The sequence below is a fragment of the Tachysurus fulvidraco genome, chromosome 24 (assembly GCF_022655615.1).
Source record: "Tachysurus fulvidraco isolate hzauxx_2018 chromosome 24, HZAU_PFXX_2.0, whole genome shotgun sequence".
In the NCBI taxonomy this organism is placed as follows: Eukaryota; Metazoa; Chordata; class Actinopteri; order Siluriformes; family Bagridae; genus Tachysurus; species Tachysurus fulvidraco.
This window is the reverse complement of record NC_062541.1, coordinates 13,665,848-13,687,037: the sequence shown is the minus strand read 5'-3', so window position 1 is coordinate 13,687,037 and position 21,190 is coordinate 13,665,848. Positions and strand designations below refer to the sequence as shown.

The following is a 21,190-nucleotide window of genomic DNA, read 5'->3' as shown; positions in this document are numbered from 1 at the left end:
CAAATCTGAATTTCAGTCAGATTGACAAACCACCCAGAAGAGGATCTGATTTTCTTCGCGTCTGAAAAAATCTGTACTGAGATCATAATGGATTTTCATTTACACAGAGTGTGATCCTCAGGGCAAATAGTTTGAAATTGTCAAGAATTAAAAAGCACAAAGAAGGGAGAAAACTCCTGTATACACTTGAGACACTGCAGAAACACAGCTGCAGTTACCTTAACCTGACATAGTTTTTTAAGATCAGGTATTAAAAGTGTTGAGTTAAACTAAAAATGACATTCCAACATTCCTAATAGAGTGGGTTCAGACCTGGCTCGGTCATGTAAAAACTCTGAATAATAATTTCCAATAAAAGCAATTAAATCTATTACACATATGCAAAATACTTTTATTTAATTTTTGCATCATAAAACAATAGAAATTTTTTTTTGCCAATCCTCAAACTTCACACAACAAGAAAAAACTACATTATATATTTGAGCTAATACCCCAAAGCTCATGATTTTAGCATTGTAGCTAAGTTAGAAGCTTCCTCAGTTGTGGCATGCAATTGAGCGAGTCCCCCGCTTCCCCTTTCATGTATACACTAATATCCTTGCGACAAAGTGGGCATTTGTGGGCGAGGGCACACAGAGCCTCCTCCAGCGCCTCCTGTGATTGTGGGTCTGGGAGACCACAGCTGGACTTGAGCAGGCTGAGGATGTGCTGCAGCCAGCCTTCCTCCCTGATGATGGTGGCTATCCAAGGTTGAGCATTCACACAGCCACCCAGAGCCTGCAGGCTGAGCCTCCAGAGCTCACACACCTCCTCCCACCAAGGTGCCCACACTGGGGAGACTTGTGCCTGGCACTTACCCTCGACCCCCTCTAGCGCCCCTCGGAGGAAACGCAGGGCAGAGGAGAAGAAGCGCTGCTGACTTAAAGTTCCTGTTGGGTACACACATAGTCATAGATCAGTTTTTATGAACATAAAAGGCATGTCTAAGTAACTGTCCTGCCCTCATATTTACAACCTACAAGGAAGATATCCATTGAAAGATGCTTTGGTTATCCAGTGTCGATGATCTTTGTATAACACTTTTAAGGTGGCGATTAATCGTTAAGATGACATCCATGATTCCCACCTACAGTATGTACATAAAGATCTGCTACCAGAACTCACTGTGGACTGTCATGATATTCAGCTGCTTGAAAACCAAGTTAAAATGCTATGAAGACACAAAATTCAGCTCACAATGATTTATTAGGACATTCACAGTCTGTCTGTCATTTTTTATTACTTGTGTGCTAAAATAAAATATAGCTACATCTATATAGTGAATTCAGAAAGTATTCAGACCCCCATTTATGTTGCAGCCTGATACTACTAATTTATTATTATTTTTTATCAGTCTAAACTCAGTAATGTATGTAAACATATTAAAAAAATGAAAAAAGCTGAACTATCAGATGCCTCCCATTACTCTTGATCATTTCTGAGACGGGACCTTGTTTGTAGTCCATCTGTGGTAAATGAAATTGATTGGACGCGAGTTAGAAAGGCACACACCTCTCAGTGGAAGGCCTCACAACTTGGGCAACATATACATCTAAAATCACTGACAAGACGATGATCCACACAAACAAATATTCCAGACCTGAAGGCGGTTTTCCAAACACTGCGACTACTTCTGATGATCGTATGACTTAATATGACTTTTATTGTTCATCATGGTCTACATGTTGTATTTTTTCATATTATTATATCATATATTTAAACTTGTAAGTAATTTGCACCTTTAATATTGGTCACAGCTTTAGGTAGGTAAAGACCAAGCCTGAGGTAACAGTGACAAAGAAAATTCCAGACATCATAAGAAACAGAAGTCAAAAGGATGAGCGTGTTGAGAAAGGACGGTGTTTATGATGGCATGTGTCCTTAAAGGTACCTACCAGTTGAAGCTGGTTTTAATCTGTTAATCATGAGACCCAGAGTGCAGAAGTTGGCCGTCAGAAGCAACAAGCGTGACTTGTGGAGGAGGATCGGGAGCACTTCACTCAGTAATGCTTCAAGGGAGGCAAAGCAAGCATCAGTCCTGAGCACACACAGATCAGGAACAAAGCGGTTTACTAAACCAGGAAAACACTCGTTTTAGTTTTAGCTTCACAGGATACACATTCGAGTAAAGATCCAAACTGATTTATGCTTTAGTATGTGAAAGTGTACAGGCTCCTCGTACCTGACTCGCTCGGGCTCTGTGACTACAAAGTTGAGCAGGGTGGAACAGGCCGTTTCCAAACTGGGATCTCGGCTTACTGTTTTCCCGCTCTGAGTCTTCAGCACTCCCCAGCCACGGGTGAGGAAGTCCACCAGTAAAGCGGGAGTTTCCAGACAGAGCAGCAGCTTTCGTGGGCCTTCCTCAGCTGACAGGTGGCAGAGTGCTGGGAGGAGATATCTGAGCCAGAAACACAATCCTATATACTTTAGAATATTATGTTATTATTATTATTCAAATAGTGAGCAATGTGTCATTTTAAAGCTATCTGCTGCCTGCAATTAAAACATCTCAGTTGCAATTCTAAAACACTTTTCATAATGCACATTGTCACAAAGGCAGCTTTAGGGAAATATATAAATTCAAAATATGAATTTTAAACATATAAACAAATACTTAATGAGCTAATTTCAGTCCTGAAAAGATGTAAAACATTAAAAAAAAAAAATAAATCCAGATAAACTGCATGATAACATTATAAATCGGGGTGTAATGAAATGATGTGATTATTACAGGCATAGAAATATATTTACAAAATTATAAATCGCTAAATCGCACTTTGAAAATCCATAATTAGGTATTTTGATTGAAAGACTATTTAAGATTGAAATACTGAACAATGCATTCAGTACGCAGCCTGATCTGAACATCAACTAAACTTCCTGTAAAGCAACAGCGTGCAAACGTCCGTAATCTTTCTGACCTCAGCACTTGCTCTACTGTCCACGTTCCAGCTTGGGAGCCTTCAGCGATGGACATCTCTGACATCCAATCAGCCAAGCCCTCGCCTTTCTTGTCTTGCAGGTGATGTTTGGTGTAGCCAATGAGGAAGGGTAAGAGAGCCATGACGTCCTCCTTTAAACATGACGTCTCCTCAGCCAACCAGGCACAAAGAGAGCGGAACGTCGCATAAAGGAAAGGCTCGTCGTAACGACTCGGATCCACCTGCGAAATGTTTAGGAACAATAATTCCTCATATTGTGTATGATATCTCTAGACACATAGAAATGCTCAAATCTTTAGTCTGGAACTAAATGTGATCTGTTCTAGAGATTTGGGATGAGAGAAAAAAAAAGTGTACAAACTAGACAAATATTCAAAGTTAGTTATTGAGTGTGATAATGTAATCTGTGCTCATGGAGGAATTTTTATTTTCTATGTTCACTTGGTAAAGACCATTTCACTCGCTGTCCGTTCTGTTATTTCTGACTGAGGAATGAACGAGCTTCGTGAGGCACATCTCTCAGCCAGTGTTTCTTTAGCTTTTATTATATCTTTCAATTAAACACAAATAACAAGACTAAGAATTGGAGGTGTGAATGAAGTGTTCATAACCTGATCGGTGTCTAAAAGGTGACACTGTTCATGTATCCAACCCAAAAAACTTTAGAGACTCTTTCAGACTGAATTTAAGAATAGGTGACTAGTCCTCATGCTTCGGTTCCGTTAGTTTGATTTGGTTATGAATATTCTTAAAAACTTTGTAAAAAATCATATGGAATATTGTTCCAGTTCCATCTGCACAGATTTTCTCACCTGTTGCAGGTAATAAATGATGGCCGAAAAAGCTTCCTCCAAGACCCCCAGCACCTGTCTGGTCTGCTGCAGACTCAAACCAGTAATGGCAGTCTCCGGCTGAGCAGGACTCGTGCTATTCCCCACGCTGCACGCTTGCTCCATGGCTGACTCCAAGATACGGTAGCAGGCAGTGAGCATGTGCTGCTCCTGAGAGGACAGCTTCTTACCCGGAGGCTCCTCAAGTGCCATCCTCACCTCCACACAGGCCCGGTTCACTAGCAAGCAGCAGAACTTTGGCGGACCTGCTGGTTCCCAGCCACACAAATCCAGCAGGCAAGCAGACAGCAGGAGAACATGACCCAGCTGCTCGGAACCGAGTTTACCTTGAATAAACGGACGCAACGTTGCCCAAAGTCGACTAACCACATCCCTGAGCTCTGGAGTTTGTGGCTCGTGTCCTGGTGGGGGGAGAAACGGTGGTATCGCCGTACACATGTCCAGCTGATTCGGATCTGAAGACTGGCTGAAGTTCTGGGAGATCCTATCAAGCAAAGAGATCAGTTCTGATGGGTGCTTGCTCCATGCTCGCTGCCTGATGCTGCTGGATAAGAGATGAGCCAGGAGAGGAAGCCCCTTCTCACAGCTGAGTGTCTGTTTTTGAGCCACGGCTTTGCACAGAGCAGGAACAGCACCACGGGACAGCAGCAGATCCGGTCCTTGTGGAAAGGAGCACAGAGAGCTCAGAACCTGATAGCAGTCGGCTGCTATTGCCTCATCCAGGGTGGATGTGAGAGGCTGTACTACCTCCTCTTCACCTGCTAACCTGGAAGTACTTGCTGCTTCTTTTACTAAAGTACTTTTCTTTGACTGATGAAACGGAGCACCTCCATGTGTCTTCTCAGTGGCTTGAGATACTGTTGGGTCATGCTCGGCTCGCTTCTGGCTGACTGGTGCTCCACCTTCTAGCAAGCCCAGGAGAAGAGGGACAGTACTGAGTAGCTGCGGATGCGTAGCCATGTCTGGGTCTGTGCTTAGAGCAGCCAGCAAAGCGGTCCCAAGAGACAGCAGCTCCTCAGGAGGAAGCCCAGAGCTCTCGTTCCCTCTGATCGCGGTCACCAGCAGGCGCGCAGGCAGGTTAAATCCCACTGCTTCAAAAACTCGATGCAGGGTCACGTGATCCAGCTGATTGGCTGGACACAACCGTGTAATCTGGACAGAAGAGCATTTAAATTATTTAAACGAAAACAAAACAAAACAAAAAAAAACAACCACCCAAAAAACAATGCAAAAATGAAAAACATCTCTCTTTTAATCCTGCATTGTATTTCTGACTAAAACCAGAGATTTGAGTGAGAAGTGTGAACTTCCTTTTTTTTTTAATTGTTTATTAGGATGTTCCAAATTGAACATGATGTTAATCTATAGTCGCTATAGTCAAACATAGAGCGTCTTAATGGTTAGGATTTATTTTTGGATGAAAGGTAAGAGGGAAGAAAGCTCAGAATAAGACTTCACTCTACCCTTATTTGGTAAGAATATCTTGGCCAAATTGCTGTGTGATTACATTCAGAAATTTTTCATTTTAAACATCTTCCATCAAGTTTCGAGAGCTCTTAAAACGGTAATAACGTATTGACGAAAGAAGACGTGTCACCTTAGTGTTATTTAGTTTTGTTTTGTCAGTTTGTAGTGATCCTTGTGGTTATTTCTTTTCATCGGATTATCAAGGAATACGTTTGGAAATTTGCTGCATTTAAAATTTTGAGTTTTGTTTTTCTGTAAAGTGGCTTGCTGAAATTTTAAGTTTCATTTTTTTGTGTGATCTTACCAGAAGAAGGGCTGCCAAGATGTGGCTGTCATTTTTGGCGTGAGTAAGCGCATGCAGACAGCGTTCGAGGACATCTTGCTGTGCAGAGGACAGGCCGTTAGCTTCGGCTGCAGAACCGGAACCATCGGCTCCCGATGCCTCCTCATAGATTGGATCATTCTGGATGGAGTTCTGCTCCGAGCTGCTCAGACTATCAGTTTCAGCCATGCTCATCCTCAACATGCCTTCAAACATATGGGAACAGATTACACATCACATATATATATATATATATATATATATATATATATATATATATATACATATACATATACACATATATACATACACACATTATATATATATATATATATATATATATATATATATATATAATATATATATATAAATATATATATACACACACACACATATACATACATACATATATGGAAAGAGTATAGACCACTTGTGACGTGTATTTCAGATGACCACACACACATGACACGTTATGCATTAAATCACCTGCTACACAGCATAAACACACAGAATGACCAAGAATTAGCTAACATTACATGGAGATAAAACTAGCTATTTAAACTTACATAGTGGGATCACGTCTAACTTTTACCAAGCAATAAAGTAATCATTTATAATTACGATTATTTCCTAATCAGTTCTCAGTTGCCTTGCTAGCTAACAGGTAGCCATATAGCTGTATCATACTAGCATGCTTGCAGCAAAAACCTAAAATAAAATATCTGAAATCGGACATTCACACATTAAATGGTGAGCAATCAATACAACAATACATACCTGGTTGAGCAAAAATACAACAACCTGAAAAGAAAAACTAAAAACGTGTGTAACTTACATCGCTCGTGTGACTCATGGTGGACGGTTTGTTGACTTCCGATAGAGAAGAAAAATTACAAACTAAAAGTCGTAAATAGAAACGTCAAAACAAGCCATTATAATTAAAAGCTAACTTTGGAGTCGTCTAAAGTTGTTACGCAAACTCAGGTGGTAATTCGCAAATATTTATTACATAAGCTGATAGTACAAAAAAACGTTTATTAACAGTTATTAATTTTATATGTGAAATCCAACATCAGGGCAATATTAATATATTTGTCATTCTATATTTTGTTCCTAAAGTTACTCAAATTAAAATGTAGTATAAACTGAAAACGAGTGCTGCTGGGGTGTCGAAACGATTCAGTGATTCGGTGTATTTTAGGAGTTTGTTAGTAAAACGGCACAACGAAACGAGTAGAGGAAACCGGAAGTGACGACAGACTAGCGTGTGCTAATCTGTTTGAAAGCGAAAGAGACCCGCGGTGTTTATCTTGCGCTTTATGTAGTTTACAGACGTCACTAATATCCGCTTGGAATTTACAGTAAGTCTTAAAGCGCCCTAAAATGTGTTGAGTTTATAATCCGAGCACATACGCGGTTAATACGTAGTGTACGTTATAGCCGTTCAAGAGCTAGCTGCTAATGTTAGCGGCTAATGTTGTTAGCCAGATGAATGATAGCTGTGTTTGTTGTTGCAGATGTCGTCTTTGCCTCAGAAGGCTCCAGGTGGTGGTCTGGGTGGTGTTCCCCTTCAGCAGCAACAGCAGCAGCAGCAGAACCTTCTCATGGGCGCCAGTTCAGGAGCCTCAGTCCCAGGACAGGCTGCTATGCCTCCAAACTCCGCCGCTCTCAGAGAAATCTCCCCGGTTTTCCTGTGTCGCATCGGTCAGGACACCGTGCAGGACATCGTCACCCGCACTATGGAGATCTTCCAGATCACACGGGCTACTCAGGTACACTACACTCTTACACACTGAACACTTTCCCGTCTTATTCTTCTACAAAATGAACTCTTAATGGTCTGGAATGAGATTCATTCATTCATTCATTTTCTACCTCTTATGCGAACTTCTCGGGTCACGGGGAGCCTGTGCCTATCTCAGGCGTCATCGGGCATCAAGGCAGGATACACCCTGGACGGAGTGCCAACCCATCGCAGGGCACACACACACACTCTCATACACTCACACACTACGGACAATTTTCCAGAGATGCCAATCAACCTACCATGCATGTCTTTGGACCGGGGGAGGAAACCGGAGTACCCGGAAGAAATCCCCGAGGCAGGGAATCGAACCCCCAACCCTGGAGGTGTGAGGCACTAACCACTAAGCCACCATGCCCCCCTGGAATGAGATGTCAAGATGAAATCTTTGTGTAAACACTGCGTCCAAAGGTCTGTGTACCTGTATGTCTTTCTTCACCAAAGTGTTTCCACAAAGGTTGAAGAACACAGCTGATTGTAGTATTAAATATGTCCTGAGTGTAGGAACAAACCTGACAGTACACCTGTGCACCGAGTCAAGCTCATTGAAGACGTGAGGTTTCTTACCTGTTTTTGGCCATGGATTAAATTTCCCAGACAGGTTTATAGGTCTGGAGTTATAGTCATATCACGTAGAAAGTGCAGTACTGCAGTGCAGTGTCGTGTCATTGATTATTTGTCAGGTTGTCTGGTGTTAATCTTCATGCTGTAGCAGCTTCTAATGGTGCCTAATTATCTCATTCATCAAACTTCACACTCCACTGAGAATAGCTGAAAATACAAACTCAGACATGGGTTTTGTGCTCAGTTTTTTTTGTGTTGAAACTGTCAATCCACTGAGCAAAGTTTATTGCTATTTAAAAAACATGCAACACAGGGTTCATATTACATTGTTTTACTGCAGACTTCTATAATGCTGTCTTTGTGGTGGTGGTGGTGGTGGTGGTGGTGTGTGTGTGTGTGTTTTGAGTTTGCTAAGCAAAGGCTGAAATGATCTGGGTCTTTTCCTAATAAAGCTTCTGTACGTTACATTCCGCTATTATTTGTTTACTGTGTCACACTGTCAATTAAACACCCCACTGTTTTTCATTTGGAGTGTCCTCTGTCTGACTCTGTCTGATATTTCTTTTTTTGTGTCTGTCCTCTCTAGTTGCCCAACGGTGTGACCCAGAGTCAGGCAGCATATCAGGACCGCTTTGGGAAACTGCAGGAGCACCTGCGCCAGCTGACTTTGCTTTTTCGCAAACTCCGACTGCTGTACGAGCGCTGTGTAGAGATGACCTCTGACCTTCAGGAGTCTCCTGCTGAGGTGAGATACCATCAGGTTAGCAGAAGCTGGAGCTCTGATGGAACAGTGTGATCTTGAATCTGACAGTAATCACAGTAGCTTGCACTGCTCCAAGTCTAATCTAATTATAAATCTGATTTATGTTGTTGCCTTAGTATCAGGTGAAATAGATCACCATAAATAAATGAAACGTCATCTAATCATGAAAACGGTGAAGAAGCGGGGTGTATGAAACGGAAACTGTCTTTTTGTTTGTATCACACAGCTGGTGCCGTATGTCGGAGAGGAGATGGCTCCGGTCAGAGTGGAGCACTGCAGTCCTGCTGTGACTCAGGACAAGCAAGAAGTTTTAAAGGTGTGTATAAATGTGTTATTAATACAGTGATTTTAACAGGAGAGCACATTAAGCAAAAAGCAGCAGAAATTTTTTTTCAAAAATCCCTTAATTAATTTATATCAATCTTATACCATGTCAAAAAGTGTCAGGAGTGTTGTGTGACCGAAGAGTGTTGGCAAGAATCACAGGAAAGGTGTACAAGACAGTAGTTGGAGCAGCTCTGCTGTATGGGTTAGTGACTAGTGTAGCAGTGAGGAAAAGACATGAGGCAGAGATGGAGGTAGCAGAGATGAGGATGTTGAGGTTCTCTTTAGGAGTGACAAGGATGGACAGGATTAGGAACGAGCACATCAGAGGGACAGCTCAGGATGGCTGTTTTGAGGACAAGGTCAGAGAGAAGAGATTGAGATGGTTTGGACACATACAGAGGAGGGAGATGGTTATATTGGTAGAAGGATGTTGGAGATGCAGGTAAGAGGTCAAGAGGAAGGCCAAAGAGGAGATATATGGATGTGTTAAATGGTGCGAGAGTAGAGGATGCTGAGGATAGAGTTGGGTGATGATTCGCTGTGGCGACCCTTAACGGGAAAAGACGAAAGTAAAAGAAGAATAATTTTATACCACATCGCTGCTGATTATCATCGGTACAAAGGTGTTGATAAATTTCTCTTCCTGTTCACATGTCTTTATGCCTTGCACATCATAGTTTTATAATTTGTTTCTTCACATATGTTCCTGTTTCTATAGTGACAACTGCACAGGGCTTTGAGACAGGTATGCCACGAAAATCAGATTCTCTGATAGATTCACAGATTAAGTGACAAGATTGCATGGGTGTTCAGCCACAGTGAAAGTAACTATAAACAGAATATACAAAATATACAACATATCATTCTTTAATATCTTTTATTCCTTAATTCAATTAAGTCCCTGTGCAAGGTGTCACTATGGAAAGAGTAGAATATTAGAAACAGTGCATTCATATACAGCTGTGGTTTGTCTTGTAGTTTACAGTAAGACACATACAATATTGTGTAAAAATCTTAGGCTCTCTATAGTGATTTTTTTGTACAGAATTTATCAATAGATTTCGGCATTATTGAGTCAGTACTAAAACTTTTCCCAGATTTCCAAATATGTACATGTATGGCATATATGCTACATATATAGTAACTAGATAAATAAATTTTTTTTTTAATATTTATGTCCTCTTTACAGCATTTCTTTGCATGTGCCAGACTTTTGCACACTATTGTATAATGTTAGTGATGAAGTCATTTGCTTAGAATTACTTTCCTCACTGAGTGATGTTAAATTACAAGCGTGAAGTTTCTTAAAACTGAGCCACAACGACAGATACAATACGGTACAGGCTTTTTTTTTAAAGACAGCTGTTAAATGCAGCCGTCTTCCAGGCTGTGTAAATAATTTTTTATTTATAGGTCGTTACTTTAAAATAATGGCCACGACGTTTACGTTAGCAGGACGACTTGCACACCACAAACCGTTACGTTTATTTCAGAACTGTTATTTAATGTGCTCTACTTTTCAAACATCATGACAGAAAGTGAGGCAGAAGAATCAGGAGATGAAGGTGCTGATGGACCAGATGAGGAACCTGCTGTGGGACATCAATGCCATGCTGACAATGCGCAAATGACCAGAAAACATTTCCATTTTTCTTTCAGGGGTGCCTTTTTCTTTTTTGTAAACAAACCTGTGAGCCACCTTTCATCCAGTCTCTTAGTCAGGACAGCAGATGGCTCAGGATCACCGGTATCGTTACTGCTGCGTTGTATGTAGTCATTATTAATGAGATTCGGGTGGAAAACTTCATTTGTGATACATACTTCTTGCTGTAAAGTACCGTACTGAGATGCTCTCGGATTATCAGGGATCTAGGCACATGAATTCCATGCCAAGTAGTAAGGAGTGAGCCCAGGTAATCTCTAGAGGGACAGATGGGAGACCAGCCTGAGCTACAGGTTTACTCTGTGCCACTAACAAGAAATCCCTGACCCTCTGAGCAGGAGACTGTGTGATCTCTCACATTTTTCATCCTGGCAGCTATCTTATCAGGTGGAAGATAAAGAATCAGCGTGTGTGTAAATTTCCTTCCGGAATGTGTGCCACATGAAAAATGTTTGTAAGATGAATCTTTTGTACAGTCAAAGATTTTCACATCATTTTGTATAAAATAAAGAATTTCTGACTCATTTCTTAATGTTCAGAACATGTTGCATTTCAGAAATGTTTTATTGGTCATGTACATACAGCTTCATGTATTGAGTCAAGTTACCATGTGACTGACTCCACAACCACACGGTAAGGTGTTAGTCCATTGCACTATTAGCCTCTCACTAGGTGCTAACGTCAAACCAGAAGTGAAACGGCAGCCAGTGCAATCTGATAGCATGGAAGTTTTTTTTTTCTTCTTCTGAGCTTTCTGTCAAGATCCTGTCAGAATTCAGTAGGTTGGAAGCGGTCTTTCTCGGTTTAACACCACCAAGGCTCAAGGTTAACACTTTCAGTCTGCAGAGTTTATTCGTTTATGAGCAAGGCTGAGGTGACTCTGAAAGCCAATGCTTGCAATCTCTGTGTTGCTCAAGCACGCTCAAGGTCCTTGTACTTCTTGCGCAAGACAGACACGTGGTCCTTGAAAAGAACAGGGTCCAGACGAAGCTGCGAGTGCACCAGGGGCATATAGCCGAACCAGCTTGCAAAGGTGTTTATACACTCTTGTCTCTGGGTAAAGTGCTCAGGGTTTGCCCAGGGGGCCATGTTGGTGCTCTGATAAATCAAACAAAAAAAGGAAAGGAATTTATAACATGTTAACCTGTAGAAAAACTACTTCACCATTCTTCAGTATAATCTTTGTATAAGCATTTTAATGTGTAATGTGTTCACTTTGCTCTGAGGCATGAGGCTGATGACTTACCTGTGGACTAGGCATCTCTTTATACTGCTTCCTCTGAGCCACTTTAATGGGTGACAGGTGAGTCACAGATGACACTAGAAAGTTCATCAGGATGTCTTCACAGTTTGAGCTGCGGTCCACTAATGCCCGTAATGAAGGCGGCAGATAATGAGAGAACAGGTAATGATAATACCTATGAAAGGAAAAAGGGAACAGTTACTGTCATTATAAATGTTATTCAGCAGATTAGTCTTTTTTTTATTTCAAACATATTTTGTTTGGATGGTACATGAATTCTGATCAGTACCTGTGATAGAAAGCTGCTCCAGTCAGCACAATTGAGTATTCATTAGTCCATTTGGAGGTGTAGCCCCAAATTTTCTTCACCGGGTCCCAGAAATGACTTCTGGGCGGATATCCAACAATTCTCTCAGGGAAACTCCGCCAAACGTGGAAGGCAAAGTTGACCTGAAAGAAATGATGCAGTCGATTTATGTATATTCGTCATCCACTTTATTATGAGCACCAGCACATTCAAGCTTATCAGCACAGCTTAGCATCTAAACTTGTCTGATCAGACAATCTGGTGGCAGCAGTGCAGTGCAAAAACTAGTGCAGATACAGGACAAGAACTTCAGTTAATGTTCACATCAAGCATAAGAATGGGGAAAGAAGGTGATCTCTGTAAAAAAAAACAACAGCAATAGACCAAATCAGGTTCCATTCCCATCAGGCAAAAACAAGAATCTGAGTTTATCATAGGCACAGACTGAAAGAGTGGCAAAAGAACAGGTGATTATCTTCAACTACCTAGGTTTGGCTAAGCCTACACTCATGATAGTCACATATTCCTGGTCCTGGCTGTCAGGACATGAAGCCAGTGTAGCTCATCCATCTCACGGTCCAATGTTTTGACCCCTCTTTTAAACAAAGGACTGTTATGTGTGAAAATCCCACTAGGTCTCTGATATACTTAGACCAGCCCATCTGGTACTAACAACCATGCCATGATCAGTTTTACAGAGATTATACACTTTCTCTTTATTGTGATGGCTGATGTGAATATTACCCGAAGCCACTGACCTGTAGTCAGACTGTTAACTAATCATAATTACAGTTGTTTCTTTTTAGGCATTCGTTTTAGGAAGAATATGATTATGTATTTGTTGTGACATGGGTGAAGATCATACCACATTTTATGAATAAGTAATGTAGAAATTTAGGTCTTTCCAACAAGTTCACAGATTTGATCTTACAAATTTAAAAGGAAACACTTAAGAATAGTCTTGGTCTTGGTTTAATCATGGAAAGAAAGGTCTAACCTCACTAGTCAGTAGCACTGAATCTTCATCTAGGCTGAGCACCGCTTCAGTCTCAATCGCGACATGCGGCAGGAAACGGCTGCTTGTCTGTAAAAAGCAGAGTAAATCATGGTGTGAGCCTCATGGGGGATTGTTCTTTGCATATGGCCACAGCTTGGCTGTACCCTCATGTGGAGACACTCACTTTCCTTCTGCCATCTGTGACAACAAGGGGCACTGGCATGGGTGGCCACTTGCTCCGGTGAGGGGGTGGCTTCTCACTGTTCCACAAGATGATGATCTGTAAAGAGGCACAGTGGAGTCATACAACATGCAACAGAGAATCATGCAACAGAGAAATACATTTTCTCTATTTTCTGGAAACATTTAGTGTACCTGTGAGCAGTATTTTGACTTGGACACCACCTGCAGGAGTTTCATAATTGGCTGAGACTGGGAAACCAGTGGGGATGTGGCATGGATGACAGCAGTAAATTCCTGGCCAGGCATGACTCCTGCATTAATGAAAGACAGAGAGAAATAAGAAAATGGTTAGGGTTACTGGTGTGAATACAGTGATGTTTAAGTGTAGTTGTTGATGCACTGGTTTGATTAAATGAGTTTGGGGCTGTTCTGTGCACTTAAACACACTGCTCCATACACGTTATGCTGCAATATTCTGTCAAGTAATTTATTGTGAAAAGAAACATGTTACAAAACTTTATGCTTACCAAGGTTCAGATAGTAGAAAGGGTAATGGGCCAGGTGGATTGAGTATTCAGGTAGCACCAGAAGTCCCCCTGGCAGAGAATTCCACATGAACTTATTCCTTGAGATATGGCCATATACTCTGTCCTTGATAATCTGATGGATGACAACAGTGAGTCAATTTACTGATAATAAACTCCCTAAAATGTATTTATTTCCCATCACTTATCTCCCCTAGCCATTATCTCTTTCCAAATTATGGCAAGTCATATGTTTCAAAGTTAGCCAGCAGAGGGCAATGCTGTCTAATACAATTTATGCAAAACCAACATTGTGTTTGGCAATTAACCTGAAGGCACAGCACTAAGTGGGTGCTAATGATGCGGAGCATCTTCATCCTTGTTTTAATTTCCCCTGACAGTCCTTGCCAGATCAACTCTGCCTAAAACCTACATACAAAACACCTTATGCTCACCTCTAAAGTGGTGAGAACTATCTTGTCCACTGAGGAGAAGTAGGCCTCCCAAAGCATCTGGGTACGTTGTCTCAGAGCCAGCACCCGGGCAATGCCCACTGCCCTCACTGTAGAAGGCACCTTATGGGACAGAGATGTGATTTTTTCAAGGGAACATGCTAAGTTAAAGGTTGTACATGAAAATGCTATGCACTTGTTCCATATCTAGACCACTTTCATTCCCCCAGTTACATGCTTTTAAGTGGCTTCAAAGTTCACTGCTCTCAGTTTTTGTTAGCATGATGTTTACCTGAAGCAGCAACCTCTCATCTCCCTCGATAACTGCCTGGTTCCACTGGATGACATCAGAGAAGGGCAACTCCCAACCGTTGCTGAGCAACACTGGGATACAGGCCGCCTGGGGACAGGAAGACAGGAAAAAGAGGGATTAATAGACGATAACCAAAATTCAAAGTGTTTGCTTATAAAATAAAATAGGTTCATATGTATAGCAGTCATTCATATGAGGTTACAGAACTCTTGTTGAGTATAAGAGGAACAGTTTAAGAGAAAGGTCCCAAGGGACCAAATCAACATCAATCCTATTGTTAATTCTCGACAAGAAATGGCACTTAGGATGACTGATACTGAGTATCCTGGATGCTAATTAAACAGTATCCTTCGTTTGATCAATAGTAGGTGGGAGCCTTGGTTTATTAAGTTCAGTCTGATATTCCTCTTCTCTCTTGTTTACTGAAGTTGCTTACGTACTTTCTGTTGTACGCTTAGAAATTTGTATTCCAGTTTGCTTTCTATCTCACAGCATGCGTGTTGTTCTGGTGTTAATTGTTTTAATGAAATCACAGGAGAGCATAGTTTTAAGAACAGGCAGAGATCAAACAAGCTCCCTCTGGTACAGCTTAAGACGATACTATTTTCGGACAACAAAAATTTGCTCCGGGTTGTTAACTTCTAACTATCGTATCTACATCATGCCTGGACTTTGTCTGTGTTCATACAAAAAGAAGGTAGATCAGAGGTAAAGGAATAACACTGCTCTTGGCTAGCGGCAGCCAATTCTCAGATGTGTATACACATTTTGGTGTGCTGGGTCAAAGGATGTTCTAGAACTTTCCACTTACAAATCCACTGATAATTGCCAGCTCTTTAGTTCTTTATGTGGCTTTGGCTGGCACCAAAGAAAAGAGAAGCTCACAGAGGAGTGAATGGAAAAGTGAGAGCAAAGGAGACAGTGAACTTGGGACAAAAGAAAGAGAAATTGCGAGGAGTTACTGTGTGGGTATGGCTGCCAAACTCACCGTTTTTGTGGATTTGTCCATTCAGCACTGCTCAGCAGAGCTGAGGGCACCCCGTGTGAGCTTCCGGCCCTTTCCCACACAATGCCAGTAAGCCTAAAAATATATGTTCTGTAGTTTCCCACCCAATGTTTCACTAGTAAACCCTTGGACCATTCTAAATGTATGGGTTTTCTTGCCACAAGCACAACTTGCATAACACCACCATACCTGCAAGGACTCAAGAAAACGAAAGGATCCCAAGCGTCTCCCACGAGGAACCAGGCAGAAGGTGGAGTTGTGGAGCAGCTCCTGATAGTCAAACCTGTGTAAAAGACACACACAAGACAAGCATGAGCACAAGCAAACATTCTCCACACTGCAGAAAGAGAGCTTTGTAGTTCATTAGAGAGGCTTTTTGATCTGGCCACCGTCCCTGCCTCAAGCTGTTGTCCCTGGCAACCTTTTAGCATTTGTAAGAGCACGCTAAAGGAAACGAATCCAGTTCCTTTGTGCAATTGCCACCATTAAGTGATTAGTGAGAGAGAAATGGGGAGAGAAGTCACTGTTGACCCAGATTGAGCTAATGATCATGGATGAAAAGGATTGAGCAGCAAATCCGGTCTGTTTATATATGAAATAATTCCCATATCTAGTAACTACCCATAGAATTTCTGCATGACTGTTGTCTCAGTTGGAGAAAAAACATATGATACGGACCACCAACATCCAGGCAATCAGGTTAAGGAGGCATCTCTACTTGGTCATGAATCATGGGGACTATAAACAAGAAAACTCCATATATTCTATCCTTGGCATGCTTTATAGGCCTGGCTTTGGAGGGTACACAAAAGGGATGGCCTGCGCTTGGATTCCTAGCTTTAAAAACTGCTTCCTTCAGCAAGTGTCCACTAAAATGGCTGACTTTACAACTGAACATCTACAGAAACAACGGGACCCAAAAGGGCAACAACAAAAGGGGAGTCATAAAGATATCTTCATTCAAGTGATGGACTGCTTTCAGATGTGAAACATAAGCAAGAAATTTATTCGATTTAATTGAGAAGTGGGATTAATTTTGTCAGCAGGTTTCTAGGAGAATTGTGTGTGCTTGACTACTAAGTGCAGCAATTAGCCCATCATCCACAACTCCCATTTAGCTGCCTAAGAACAGTGACCTTCTCACTGTCATAGAAAAGACACCTCCTTACCAGGAGTACTAGCTCTGCATGTGTTAGCATACATAAGTCTGCTTTTCACTGATGGCTGGCTTGGACTATAAGAGCCCTTATTTTGCTTTCGCACAAGTTTGACCCTGTGTGGGCAGCGGGCTTTGCTCTTGAAAGAACCCAGTGTTCCTCTGCAGGCCGGCAGGGTACAGCGACCATGGCTCGCCTCCAGCGCTACTCCAGCAGGAGTGCAAACACTCTGCCATAAAAGCACCTCTATCTCTGTTCACTCGCATACATGTTTATTTACCGCTGCAGCAGGAGAGCAAACAGCCATGCCATCCATCTCCCCCCCTTCTGGCTCCTTATCAAAGCCCAGCAAGTGTCCAAAGCCAAAGCACCAGGTTGACTCAACATGTGTCTGAATTTAAGTGCATAATACAGTTTATTTAGACTCTACTAATGCTTTTTATATTAATATAAAATTATGCACTAAACCTATGTACTAATATCATAGAGATCCTGAGTCAATTGAGCCAGACAAACTAAAGCAGAAGAAAAATGTCTCACTTTTTCAGTGCATGATTTTTTGGGGTTTGTGATTTAATGCACATGAAATTTTACTGGACCGAGTGTTGGATGGCTTTGATGTGGACCCTCATCTGCTTATTACTCTACTCAAAAAATGTAATCAATACTAACCAATAGAATGCATCAAGTGTATTCATCTCTTGTCTCAAATTTATTTGGGGCAGCGTTCTTGCTAATGCTGTGATGTCCCACCAAAATATATGGTCACAAGCTGCTGTTAAACGCTAGGACATTTTGTCAGTGGCTGTATTTAGAGCCCCTAGTGGAATAGCTCTTTTTTTAATATTTCTATTAATTCACGGTCTACAATACCTTTTTAAATTGGAACAGATATTCTAACTACGTTTGATCGGCTACCATTAGACTCTTTATTGGGAGGATCCCGGCCCGTGAGCCATATGTTGTTTAATATGTTTGAACGTTTCCATTTATTCTTCTGGTTGGACTGAAGAGCTTTATTAAAATTGTAATGTGGTGACTGTGGAGAACTGATGCTACCAAAACAGTGCCATTAGATTAGTACTGAAGCACTGAAAGTGTGAAAATTCCATGAAGTGCACACAGGTTTTTGGGTGAGTAACCTCATCTGCCAAGTAATGGATAGCTGTTAATCTGTGCTGTGTTGTGTTTCGAGTCTATGGGGATGGAAAGGAGAATTCATCTGAGCTGTAGTTCAGCACCAGTTAAGAGAGTAATCCTGTTTTTACCAGCACCACAACTATGTGGGTGTTAGTGAGATCTTTTCTTAGCTTTTATGCACCACACGTTACACTTGGCTTATTCCATGGGTCTGAAGTGAACGGGTATGTTTGAATGTAAATTAGCTCCGGCCCACTTTTCCCTTGCTCCCTCTCTTTTACTCTCACTGTGTGTTCTTTCACTGTGTATTTTAATGAAGCCATTTACACAGAAGTGATGGAACAAATAAATGATTTAATTGTCCCTTTTGTTTTCTACTAGCTATTAAACAGGCTTCTTGCACTTCCATTTGCAGAGGTTGAGTCGTGAAGTGAGCCAGATTTTTTTTTCCAGGGGGTAAATGCATGTGTCTATAGCACACTACTGCTGTTATGGGACACAAGGGGACATGGAGCGTGTCTCCAGTCTGTAATGTTGGGGCATGACCTACTGCAGCACTGCATACTGAGCAGTTCAGAGGCAGAGTGTTTGTGGAGTAGTATAAGCAGTTGCATATGTAAAAAGTCAAGAGTACAATGAATCATTTTAATTATGATCATGTATGGTTTTCTAATTAGATATAAACAACTGCAATTCTAATGTGCTTTAATATATATATATATATATATATATATGTATATATGTATATATATATATATATATACATATATACATATATATATATATGTATATATATATATATATATACATATATACATATATAAAAGTAATATAGCGCGAGCAATAGCATACTGTGACTTTTAAATATGAATGTTTTTTAATATTTGGTGAAGTTCTCACATTTTGTCAGCTGTCAATAAAATATTAACTCAGAGGAGAATCTCTGTCGATGTCCCAGGCTTTAAATAGGAGAAAAAAGGAACGATGTGGATCATAAACCTCCAACCAATCAGGACAAAGAAGGTCAGTCATATTACCTGTCAATTTCAAAAGCTCTCTCTGTTGACATTTATATCCCAAACTTTGTGCTCATATGTTTTAACTGTCCGTTTAGTTCCTTATTGTGACAGCATATAGTCAAGTCCATAAACAATTGGATATTATTATTAGGACATATAGTTGGAAAAACATAATGAATATGAATATTTAGTTCTAAATATTACTTGTTTGCAAATCCTTTGCAATCAATGAGTACATTCAAGTCTAGAACCCATAGACACCACCAGATTCTGGGCTTCTTCCCTGGAGTTGCGCTTTTGGGTCTTTACTACATCTGTCTTCAATTCTCCTACTTGTTCTTAAAGTGTTTCACTTTCATTTTTGCCTGAAATGCAACTGTTAGATTCAGGTCAGGTTGATGGATTTGGTCTTTGCAGAAAATTCCACCACTTTTCCTTTAAAAACAAAAATCTTGGTTTACATTCGAAGTCTGCTTCAGGTCATCTGCAATGCGATGTGGTGTCCCATGAGGTTTGAAGCTGAACCTGAACAGCTGATATAGAAACCTTAACTTCAGAATTCATCCTCCTGCTGCCTGGGTGTCAGTAGACACATCATCAATAAATACATAGGAACCAGTTCCACTATACACACCCATACACACTCATTCGAGATGATTCTGATGACAAATAACAGGCTGTGCCTTTCCTTTTCTTATACTATTCTCTTCCTGTCATTCTTGTTCAGGTTGATGCTTGTTGCCTCCATTCATAAGCTGTTGTTCCAGATCTCTACATGCTCTTAAGTCTAATCGTCCTATTTTTAAGGTTTATTACAGATTGATATGTTGTGGTTAACGCATTGTATTTATGAATCAAGAGAAGGATAAATATAATGCGTTAACCACAACATATCAATCTGTAATAAACCTTAAAAATAGGAAGATTAGACTTGTAGAGCCTGTAGAGATCTGGAACAACAGCTTATGAATGGAGGCAACAAGCATCAACCTGTACCAGAATGACAGGAAGAGAATAGAAGACTTCTTTCCCTGGTGAAAAATTCTTCTGTCATCTTTAGGCCTTTTGTTGGTGTTGAGCTCACTAGTGTGATATTTCTTTGTAAGAATCTACCAAATAGTTAATTCAGCCACACCTAAAGATTTTACCGTTTCTCTGATGGGTTTGTTTTGATATTTCAGCCTCACCTACTTCACTTGTAGTGGCAGCTCTTTGGACTTCATGGAGAGTTAAATCAAATCTAGACATTTTATCTGGTTATTGTAAGTGAAATAATGAGGGAATAACCCAGACCTGGTCATGGAACATCTGAGCAGCAAACTGTCCAATTATTTTGAGTCCCTTAAAAATGTGGGACTACATAAAACTTAAACTGTTCCCCAGATTTAAATGTCCTTTTTTTTAAAATACAATATAGTTATTTTTTGTTATTATATGATTTACAGTGAGCATTCATATTATTAAGTACCATTTTATTTTATACACACTAAATTAATATGATTAAGGATGTGTTGTATTTTTATCGAAAGATTAAAAAAAATATAATACAAATAAAATAATATAAGCATATAACATGCAAAGTTACACACACTAAACAGTGCCTTGTTTAAGTATTCACTTATAATAATGAATTAATTCATAATGAAATAACATTGCATACTATATGATCTATATGGCGATCATAACAGGCAAGTTTAATCCTTCAACTGTGTGCATTTGCTCTCTGTGTTAATGTACACCTCTAAGAAGTAGACGGCAGTAAAATGGTCTGTTTGTGTGTCCTGGCAGACACAGACATGTTTACTCCGGCGAAGCACAAAGATGCCTAACAGTCTTATTTCCAACTGCTTGCGTGTCCTTGGGGGAGAGCTTGTCAACATTTAAAAAGGAATATGCAGGAAATCCTTTCTGGAACTAAATGAGCAGTTTTCGTTGCCAGTAACAGATGAACTGCTCCAGTCTGTTCCCCCTTGACTTCCCCTTGCTTTCTCTCCTGTTCTGTCTGGCTTGGCTTTCCTGTTTCCCAATAAAACCCTGCATTATTTAGGTCTAAATAAATTATAGCTTCTCTGTATCACTGAGAGGTCTGAGGAGTGTTCTCTAGAGG

At 40.6% G+C, this 21,190-nt stretch overlaps 3 protein-coding genes across 11 annotated transcripts in view; 1 reads left to right on the top strand and 2 right to left on the bottom strand.

Moving 5' to 3' along the window:
• Positions 1 to 368: 368 nt before the first annotated feature.
• ncdn (neurochondrin) lies at positions 369 to 6,869 on the bottom strand. 2 transcript variants are annotated; one of them, XM_027148408.2, is made up of 7 exons: positions 6,457 to 6,869; positions 5,604 to 5,827; positions 3,794 to 4,984; positions 2,961 to 3,202; positions 2,222 to 2,437; positions 1,935 to 2,077; positions 369 to 929 (listed from the first exon to the last, which is right to left on the bottom strand). In XM_027148408.2, exons 2-7 carry the CDS (start codon positions 5,823 to 5,825, stop codon positions 520 to 522), a joined length of 2,424 nt encoding a protein of 807 aa, XP_027004209.2. In that variant the 5' UTR covers positions 5,826 to 5,827; positions 6,457 to 6,869; the 3' UTR covers positions 369 to 519. The 2 variants fall into 2 exon arrangements, with proteins under 2 accessions (XP_027004209.2, XP_027004210.2); XM_027148409.2 differs by having other exon boundaries at positions 6,399 to 6,825.
• On the top strand, positions 6,848 to 11,266 carry zgc:114119 (Mediator of RNA polymerase II transcription subunit 30-like). Of its 6 annotated transcripts, none has more exons than XM_047807766.1 (6): positions 6,848 to 6,982; positions 7,139 to 7,393; positions 8,576 to 8,749; positions 8,867 to 8,874; positions 8,979 to 9,068; positions 10,615 to 10,752. In XM_047807766.1, exons 2-5 carry the CDS (start codon positions 7,139 to 7,141, stop codon positions 9,040 to 9,042), a joined length of 501 nt encoding a protein of 166 aa, XP_047663722.1. In that variant the 5' UTR covers positions 6,848 to 6,982; the 3' UTR covers positions 9,043 to 9,068; positions 10,615 to 10,752. The 6 variants fall into 6 exon arrangements, with proteins under 6 accessions (XP_047663722.1, XP_047663723.1, XP_027004213.2 ...); XM_047807767.1 differs by lacking the exon at positions 10,615 to 10,752 and adding an exon at positions 9,798 to 10,608; XM_027148412.2 differs by lacking the exon at positions 8,867 to 8,874 and having other exon boundaries at positions 8,576 to 8,734; positions 10,615 to 11,266.
• Positions 11,267 to 11,270: 4 nt separating this feature from the next.
• ext1c (exostoses (multiple) 1c) overlaps positions 11,271 to 21,190 on the bottom strand; it is a 47,741-nt gene continuing 37,821 nt past the window's right edge. For all 3 annotated transcript variants that reach the window (XM_027148410.2, XM_047807762.1, XM_027148411.2), the window contains exons 3-12: positions 15,957 to 16,050; positions 14,741 to 14,848; positions 14,452 to 14,571; positions 14,000 to 14,132; positions 13,665 to 13,783; positions 13,474 to 13,569; positions 13,290 to 13,376; positions 12,275 to 12,435; positions 11,989 to 12,160; positions 11,271 to 11,840 (exon numbers count right to left, since the gene is read on the bottom strand). In XM_027148410.2, coding sequence (XP_027004211.1) covers positions 11,655 to 11,840; positions 11,989 to 12,160; positions 12,275 to 12,435; positions 13,290 to 13,376; positions 13,474 to 13,569; positions 13,665 to 13,783; positions 14,000 to 14,132; positions 14,452 to 14,571; positions 14,741 to 14,848; positions 15,957 to 16,050 — 1,276 coding nt within the window. In that variant the 3' untranslated portion in view covers positions 11,271 to 11,654. The remainder of the gene's footprint in view (positions 11,841 to 11,988; positions 12,161 to 12,274; positions 12,436 to 13,289; positions 13,377 to 13,473; positions 13,570 to 13,664; positions 13,784 to 13,999; positions 14,133 to 14,451; positions 14,572 to 14,740; positions 14,849 to 15,956; positions 16,051 to 21,190) is intronic.

Bases quoted from the DNA above. Each gene is read 5' to 3' on its own strand.
- ncdn (XM_027148408.2), bottom strand. From the start codon at position 5,825: ATGTTGAGGATGAGCATGGCTGAAACTGATAGTCTGAGCAGCTCGGAG. The intron at 4,985-5,603 runs GTAAGATCACAC...TCTTCTGTCCAG, and splicing joins TCTTGGCAGCCCTTCTTCTG to ATTACACGGTTGTGTCCAGC. The intron at 2,078-2,221 runs GTACGAGGAGCC...GTGTGTGCTCAG, and splicing joins ACAGAGCCCGAGCGAGTCAG to GACTGATGCTTGCTTTGCCT.
- zgc:114119 (XM_047807763.1), top strand. From the start codon at position 7,139: ATGTCGTCTTTGCCTCAGAAGGCTCCAGGTGGTGGTCTGGGTGGTGTT. The intron at 8,750-8,978 runs GTTAGCAGAAGC...TGTATCACACAG, and splicing joins CTGAGGTGAGATACCATCAG to CTGGTGCCGTATGTCGGAGA. The intron at 9,069-10,614 runs GTGTGTATAAAT...ACATCATGACAG, and splicing joins ACAAGCAAGAAGTTTTAAAG to AAAGTGAGGCAGAAGAATCA.